A 9,220-nucleotide genomic window follows, 5' to 3' on the forward strand; every position below is an offset into this window, starting at 1 on the left:
GAGGAGACCAGCTGCACAGGCAGGCTGCTAAATGAGATGCAGGTGATCGGTTTGTGTGATCAGCAACAAGAGTCTGTGATCGGCGATTACCAATCATACACCTTTTCACGGAAATCGGCCGATTATGATCGGTGGCCGATCGATCGGCACACCTCTAATTTATACATACAAAAAAATAAAAATAATTGCATCCATAACCTATAATAACGAGGCTTGATTATAAGTGTCTTCAGAACCGTTTTAGATGGATGATCTACCACTGCAGGATTTTTATAGATACTGTTGTGTTAGGGGTCCCCAAACTTTTCCCTTCTCTGGTCGGGGGCCGGAGTCAGTTTGTAACAGAAAAATGTGACGATTGCAGGAGTGCCTAAATGTAAAAATATATTGTTTTCCAGAAAGCACAATCAAATAACATTCTCTGGGTTCTTCACAGAACAAATCAGGAAATAAGTAATAAGACTATTAATGAAATAAATAATAACCAAATAACCCTCTCTAGGTTCTTCACAGAAAAAAATCCAGGAAAGATTATAGTCGTATTTTCCGAACTATGAGCCGCACCGGACTATAAGCCACAACCCCAAAGTTTTTTGTTTTTTTTAAACCAGTAAACATGCACATATAAGCCGCAGATATCTCTGCCGCTCCAGGTTTTCCACAACGATGCAGCAGCAGCAGAGGGGGGCGGACACCCAAAATTTGAGTCATAACAGTTCAATTGAATATCACATTTATTAGGGTTGAAAAAGAAAAAGTTGCCCAGATTGGATTTTTTTTATTTATTCATTTTTAAAGGTTTGTTGGCTCTAGTGGCCTTTATTTGAAAATAGTTAGACAGGAAAGAGGGTTATGAGAGAGGAGGAAGACATGCGGCAAATGTCACCAGGCCGGGAATCGAACCTGCGACCATAGCCACGAGGACTAAGGCCTCAATACATGTGTCGTGCCACAGTTTAATAAAAAGTGTCTTTGAATATTGCAACAATTGCTTCTAACAAAACAACAAGCTAAAAACTCAAACTTAAATAAGACTTCAGTACATTTCAACTCAAAACAAAATGTAAAATGTCTGTGCCCTAAAGGTTAGCCTTACAGGCAAAAATCCCTCAACATTAAATAAGAGTCCTTTCAGTCAATATTTTTGCTAGTAATTTAGAACATGCAGCATTACCAACTAGATCAGTTTCTCAACCTTTTTCAGCCCAGCACCCCCCTAGCCTTTATCCAGGTCCCTCACCGCCCACCCACCAAAGAATTTGCAGGCTACTTTGCACCGACTATTATTTTTTATTAATCACTATTGTAGATGTTTTGATTTTTATGCTTGTTTCTGTATTTATCATCAAAAATAATTTCCCAGACAACAAAAAAGTCATGGGAATAGAAATTATTTTCACAGGCGTCTACAAAAAATTTAATGAACATTCAAGTTAAAATTGGTAGGCCTAACAGCAGCCAATCAGTGGAAAAAATATTATTGTTCTTTGCCATTTTCTAGTTGTTAAATATACAAAATGACCAGATAAAAGATGTTCAACATACCAGTTTAAACTTTGAACTATTTGCAAACAACTGAGGTCTGCAACATTAAAACATGGATAGAACTGTAACTACATTAATCATAGCTCTTCTTCTCTTTCGTGTTTCTGTGAGTTTCTGGTAGTGCAGCTCTGTGCTGCCTTCAGGAGAATGAGACATCAGAGTATCATCCATAAAACTTCACCCTCATGGCATTTATTGTGCAAACCAGAGCTTTCAGTGGAAAAACTAAAGTTCCAGATCCTTTTAATACCATACAAATATGAGACAGAAACATGGATTATATCTTTATATTGACCTGTCTATTGATTTATAGATTAATAGTTTTACTGGACAGAAATTACAAAGAACAAATCTGATTCTTAATCAAATCCTAATGAGTCAAATTGAAAGTGTCATGGAGTCTCAGCCTCATGACATTAACACTGACATGAAAAATAATATTGAAGAAATAATAAATCTAATTAAAAACATAAATAAGTGATCAGTTCTTTAAGATATATTTATTCTCAGTTCTAGATGTGGTCTCAACAAACCCATGACACTTCAACAATATTATTTTACCTTTTATCCAGAAATAGTGTCTGTTTATTCTTGCCATACAGTCCTCTGTATTAATTATTGCTCGAAAGGTCCTGCCATACCAGTTTATTCCTCTGTATTTACTTTAGTTTCTTAGTTTATTCTTGCATTTTGTTCTTCATTCATTTCCCATTTAGTTTCCTTTGATTAGTTTTATTCTCTCTTGGTTTATTGCTATGTCCACTTTAGTTTATTTCCTGTTGCTAGATTTATTTGATCATTTATTGACCATCAGTAATCTTCACTCATCAACTGCTGCGCCGCCTAATCGTCATGTGTTTCACATCATGTGTTGATTTTTCACTGTTCAGCGTCCGATTATCTGTTTTATGCCATAATTCACATCTAGTTCGTCGCTCCATTTTATGTCCCGCTTCTCCTGTTTCAGCGTTTTGCGCAATGTGCACCTCGTTTTTTTTGTTGTTTTTTTTACCTCCTAATGTGCAGGGCGTATCGATGGGGAAAAAACAGACTGACATAAATCTTTTAAAAAACGGAAATAATTTCTGCATTCTGATTATTGAAATTTAAAAGTGCTGTGTTGTTCTATCACACCCGTTTCATGTCGGACCACTTACAGCACCGGTGTTAACGCTATAAAATGAACGCTCTCTATCGTGGTATCACCCATGGAGCGATTTCTTTATTTAAATTGGTTAATTTTTCAAAGTGATACAGAGTCAGGGTATCGTGATTTTAGCAATTACATGTTTATAAGAGCGATTTTCTGTTGTCCTTCCATGGAAGCGGGCAGCATCCAGACGGACAATAAAACACTTTTTAATATAAGTTGCTGCTTTTACATGATCACAGAACTGCCTAAACACATCTACAAAAATCCTCAATAAAACATAAAATATTAGAAAATCTGACACCAGACAAAGTAAATCACAGCAACGTCATCAGCGGTGCAAGGCTGACCTGATGGTGAAGCTACTAGCAGGAGCAGAGCTGCGCCAAAAGCTACAAACACTGAATAGAAGAAGAGCTGCCATCGATACAGTTGCAGCCAGGCATGGTTTAATGTTACACAATAYAGTTTTACCAAGTTGSTCAAAGTCTAAACTGGTATTGTTGTGCATTTAAGGTATAAAGTTTACCTTCGACCAAACGCCCCCCAAAGGMATCCMAGCGCCCCCCTTTTGTAAAAATGTCTGCCAACTTCCCGTCCTGTCCCCTTTCCTCTAGCCATGCCCAGCGCCACTTGTTTTTAATTCCTTTCTCAAGTAAACGTGTTTCTTTACCGGGTGAGATAAACTTCATCTTCTTTCATATAGCATTTGATTTAACCACCGAACGCATGCGCTTCTTTTCTACAAACCATTTTACAGTCACTGGTCAAGAACACGGGAGCTAGAATTCTGATTGGCAGACATCTTTGTCTATTTTCTACAGTTTAGTTGAGGCGGGCCGTTTGGTCCAATACTCGCTTTGCTTGAAAGTCTGGCCCCCAGATGGAGCTCTTAAGCCTAAGTTTCAAACGTCTGACTAAATAAATCTTCCTTATTTTAATTGTAAGTAGTTCTTTAAATGTCCTGTGAGATGACATACTTACCCATGTATCCATAACAACCGGAACTTTCAACATTCAGCAAGTTATTTTCGCAATTTACCGTCTATTAAATGAGTGCCCTCCGGATTAATTACACTTTCTGCAGCTGCAGCTGTGAAGGTGCCGTATTAGCCCGATATTTGCTGGAAAGTGCAACGTCTCCCCTTTCAGAAATCGTTGGAATTTTTCAGACAGCGCTACGTGTGACGGAATTACGGTACTGCAAATTAAGATGTGTCGCCTCCGGTCTAGAAGGGTCCGGGAGACTACAGTTTGGTTGAGGCAGACCGTTTGGTCAAAAGCTGAAAATCCGGCCCCCGGCCGGAGCTCTTTAAGCCCTGCACCTGAAGTGTTGCTTATATGCACAGCCTGCTTGGTCTCTACGTGGCGAAGCAGCTTGAAGCTTCATTCCCTCATTAGCAGCCGGTCGCCGCATGTTACGCAAAGCTGCTCTTAATGTGGGACTCACCTACCGGTCCGGGATAAATACATTTTCCTGTCTCTTCTCTGGGCCTTTTCCCCTTTGCAAATAAACTTTCCAAAGACATCTGATCCGTTTTTTACTCATTTTGCTGCTTGTGGGCTCAATGTTGGCGCGCAAGTAACGAGACTTCCAATGATCCACATCCTGCTAAAGAGGCCCCTGGTGGTTGAAGAAAAATCCGGCTTATTGTCCGGAAAATACGGTAAATGAAAAAAAAAAATCTGAATGCTCTCTGGTATTGTTCAGGGGGCCGGACCAAATGTGGAGGCGGGCTGGATCCGGCCCGCGGGCCATAGTTTGGGGACCCCTGTGTTACACACTAAGGCCCATTCCTCAGAAACAGAAACTTATCAGGCCACAGAGACATGGTGTGATTTCAAGGAGTGTCTTCAGTCCATATAATGATCCATTAGATGCTGCGGCTTTAAACTGAGGTTCGGTGTGAGAGTCACTACCAGGTGGAGCAGAAGCGGCGCTCCGTCTGTGAAATATTACTACCAGCGAGAGTAGAACCAGCGTCTTACATCGCAGCTCGAAGACTTAAATAATTTTGCGGGTTGTTTAGCTTTCTGACCGTCATGCTAATCCGGGTGAGTGTTTGTAGCTGTGCACTGCTTTACCTGCTGTCTGATCCTCCACATGTCTTTTTTACTGCAGTGAGCCTCAAAGTAGCCAAACTCTGTCAAGTATGGCATTGTTTTTATGCCATATTAGATTCATCGTATTGATGCATTTTGACGTGCTTCAATTTTCCGCCGCAACACGCAAACTRCYCCATTCACTCAGTGCGTTATAGTTCCACATCGCTTAGGATTTGTTGCTGCAGTGTGAAGGAAAGAGGAGACCAGCTGCACAGGCAGGCTGAGAAATGAGATGCAGGTGATCGGTATCGGCAACAAGAGCCAATRATCGCCGATCACCGATCATGCACCTTTTCACGAAAATCGGCCCGATTATGATCGGTGACCGATCGATCGGCACACCTCTAAAGTATGAATGATTTTGTTGGCTGATTTTATGCTCCATGTGTCAGTAAAAATTATGATTCATCGGTTAGGATTTTCCATTTTCTTAACACTACCTAAAGAGCCATGTTCACATTTTATCTCTGCATTCATTTGTCTGTTAAAACATTTATAAACAGGGGAACAGTTACTAAAATGACACTCATACAGAAAGCTTCATACATTTAGACCTTAATCTGCATCCAAACGCTGGTGTTTCCTACCTATTCGATGTAAGATTATCAAGGGAATCCGGGAGAACAGCAGTCTGGGCTGATCGTCCATCTCTTCCTCGGATTGACGATGATTTTAGAAAACTCCGTTAATGTTTCTTCAACAGCAGTTAACTGCTCGTTGATTAACTCTCTCTGAGACTGAATTGAAGACAGAKTTACTGCAAACACTCAAATATTTGCCAAATACACCAAACCCGCCTTCAGGTTACATTCAAACAAAGAAAAGCAAACAGCGCTGTCTGTGCTCTGTTTTCATTTCCTGTGTGTTTCACGGCGGCTCCTGATGAAGAAACACGAAACCGACTTTTAGTTCCGTTTTTCGTTTCCTAATTTCCTCTGAATCTGAGAAAGACTATAAAAGTTACAACACATGTAATGATGTTGAATAATTTCTATCCAATAAAAACATTGTGATAAGAAATTAAAAACAATTAAATAATCACATAAAAAGTTAGAAACTCTGTCTTTAGTCATTACATATACCAAATATATTATTGTGTGTGAGAAAATGTGTCAATAACAGGTATTAACTTAAAGTACTTGTAGAACGGCAATTTATAAAGTTCGGTCCATTTACTTGTATTAGCTTACTGGCACATAGGTAATACCCTCTTYGACACACGGCCTGTTTTTGAGCAATATGGCTGAAAATAACATGCCCAAAATGAATTGAATGTATCTCAAGAACTACAGAGTTTATTTTAATTGTTTTGGTATCAAAAAAAAAGGCAAGACCCTAGAGAATATGATACAGCTCTAAAAAGCACCCTGCTTGTTACTGAGGAAAGTGAATTAATATGATAAACAGCAAAAATTAAGAAAAAAAAATCAATTTCCGCCTAAAAAAAACACTTTAATCTATAACGGTTCCTTTCAAAGCATGCAGTTGAAATCCAAAACATGTAGTAAAGAACAGTACACAATCTGACCTTTTTCTGTGCCAAGTTTCATGAAAAAAAAGTTNTTTTAAATATAATGCAAAATACAATGAGATACATTTTTAAGTGTGTTCATTAAATCATTAAACTTTATAAACAGCAAGTTACAGAGCACTTTCATTCTTGAGGTTCAGATTACGCCAAATCATTATGAGTTTTCAGGTGCGGTATTAAATGAGATTTTTGTTTAATGTTTTTTCACAGAACATGCAGGAGAAAGGCTTCTCGTCTGTGTGAATTCTTATGTGATGAGTTAAAATACTTTTTAAGGTGAAACTTTTCCCACAGGTCACACATGAGAAAGGYTTCTCACTTGTGTGACTTCTAATATGAACACTTAAACTGCTTCTATTGGCAAACCTTTTTTCACAAGTCGTACATGCGAAAGGCTTCTCCCCGGTGTGACTCCTCATGTGATATATAAAATGAGATTTCTGAACATAACCTCTTCCACAGGTAACACATGAGAATGGCTTTTCTCCTGTGTGATTTGACATGTGATAATTTAAACTACTTTTTTCACTATAACTTTTACTGCAGGTCATACAAGAGAAAGGCTTTTCTMCTGTACGAGTCCTCATGTGAAAAGTTAAATGACATTTTTGAGTGAAAGTTTTTCCACAGGTCATACATGAGAAAGGCTTTTCGGCAGTGTGAATTCTCGTGACGTGTTAAGTGAGATTTTTTTCTAAAACTTTTTTCACAGGTCACACAGGAAAAGTGTCTCTCGCCCGAGTGAGTTTTCATGTGACAAGTTAAACCACTGTTCTCACTATAACTCTTTCCACAGGTGGTACATGAGAAAGGTTTCTCAGCTGCGTGAGTCCTTGTGTGAATCTTTAAGTGGCTTTTTTGACTGAAATCTTTTTCGCAAGTAGAACATGTGAAAGGCTTCTCATCTGTGTGAGTTTTGATGTGATCAGATAAATTACCTTTCTGAGTGAAACTTTTTCCACAGGTTGTACATGAGAAAGGCTTCTCACCAGTGTGAGTSCTCATGTGAATGGTTAAAAKAGATTTTTGACTGAAACTTCTTCTACAAGCAATGCATGAAAAAGGTTTCTCACCCATATGACTTCTACTGTGACAATTTAAACTACTATTTTTAGAAAACCTTTTTCCACAGGTTGTACATGAATAAGGCTTCTCACCTGAGTGAGTTCTCATGTGAATACTTAAAATGTTGTTCTGACGGAAACTTTTTCCACAAATGACACATGTGAATGGGTTTTCCCCTGTGTGACYTCTCATGTGATAAATTAAACTACCTTTGTCACAGTAACTTTTTCCACAGGTCGTACATGTAAAATGTTTCTCGCCCGTGTGAGTTCTCACATGTCTAGCCAAGCGACTCTTTTGAGAAAAGGAGTCACAAGAAATTAAAGTTTGGTCTGTTTGAGTTTTGTTTGTTTTTTGTCTTGAGTTATCTGAACCTTTCTGCTGTCTGGTTTTCTGATATCTCTCATGTTGTTTCTGCTCTTCTCTCTTTTTTTTTTCTTCCCTCCTGATTCTGGTTCTCAACTTCAGGAGAGGCAGAGGAGACAAGTTGGTTCCTGTTTGGTTCCGTTTCATAGTTAATCATTTGCACGTCAGAAGGAGTCACCAATATAGCCTCGGTTTYCTGTTTCAGAACAAGCTGCTCTTCATCCTGACAGATTCTTAGTTGATTCTCCTCCTCTTTGAACTGGTGATGTTGTGGTTCCTCTTGTTCCCGTTTTATCTGCGGAGGTTCTGGCTCCTCTTGGTCTAAAATAGGGTTTCCATCCTGGTTGCTGACCTTGTTGAGAATCCCCTCCTCTTTACACTCATAGCATTCTGGAAGATCTGGACAAAAAGGCAAAACAAAATTTTATAAATGTGAGTAAAAAAACAAACACACCCCTCACTTTTATCTCTTGGTGCATCTACACATCCTTTACTTGCTTACTTTAAAATTACAAACTTATAAAAAAAAATGAATTTAACTAATATGTTTCTTCTGACAGGAAGCGAAATACATGTGCTATCATATATTATTAAAATGTGATGAAGAGTTCAGATCTTGTTGACTGTCAGTTTGGTTCTCGATAGCATGTTCAAAAGCTCTTATGAATGATTTGTATGAAACGGGGTCACCTGTAAATACTGGAATTGAGGAAGTCGAGATATACTATGTTGTTTTATGAGCATCTCAGTATGGGGATTTTGTTGCTGCAAAACCTGGTACAGATCATCTGAAAAAGAATCAGAACATTGAGCATGCGTTGAAAAGCCTTTTAAGCGAGACTTCCGTGATAACAGGCAAATGCTGGAGGATCAGCATTTGCCTGTTCATCATCTGAGAACATTTCTTGCCTTTCTGATTTGCTCGCAGAATGAACAGATCCAACTCTCAGTCTTGAAATAGMTTGTAAGGAATTAATCTCAGACTTCTGAGCATCCTCATTCTCTTCATAMACCTTTAATTTTTGCATCTGAAATGGCAAGCTTCGTTTCAAYTTCTAGTTGCTCTTTTCGAAACTTAAGACAGGCTTCTTCTACTTTAATTGCTTCTTTTTTTCATCGCTGCTGCTTTTGCTAAAAGCGCTTCACGTTCTGCTTTAATTTTCAGCCGCATTGAACTTGTACTTGATCCTTGCGATGTACTGCTTGCAACCGAGTTAGCCTTTGAAACACTGTCGTATGGATGCACATCTTCCTCAGGAGAGCATTTTGCATCTTTTATCCATTCTTTAACGCTTTGTAAGAAAAGTTTAAACTCAGAATGTCTACTCTCGAACACATCTTGGTCTTCACGTTTATCATCTTCACTTATCAGTTCACATAGTTCGTTATTAATGCGTTCATACTCAGACATTTAACAAACATTGGAAAATATTCTTCATTTATGAAATCAGCATTGC

General features: G+C 38.6%; 1 protein-coding gene across 1 annotated transcript; it reads right to left on the reverse strand.

Moving 5' to 3' along the window:
- Positions 1 to 6,776: 6,776 nt before the first annotated feature.
- Positions 6,777 to 8,002, reverse strand: LOC103472589 (gastrula zinc finger protein XlCGF8.2DB-like). The gene has a single exon (XM_017307422.1). The coding sequence runs from the start codon at positions 7,908 to 7,910 to the stop codon at positions 6,870 to 6,872; it is 1,041 nt and encodes a 346-aa protein (XP_017162911.1). The 5' UTR covers positions 7,911 to 8,002; the 3' UTR covers positions 6,777 to 6,869.
- Positions 8,003 to 9,220: the final 1,218 nt, after the last annotated feature.

This window comes from Poecilia reticulata, linkage group LG11 (assembly GCF_000633615.1).
Source record: "Poecilia reticulata strain Guanapo linkage group LG11, Guppy_female_1.0+MT, whole genome shotgun sequence".
Taxonomy (NCBI): Eukaryota; Metazoa; Chordata; class Actinopteri; order Cyprinodontiformes; family Poeciliidae; genus Poecilia; species Poecilia reticulata.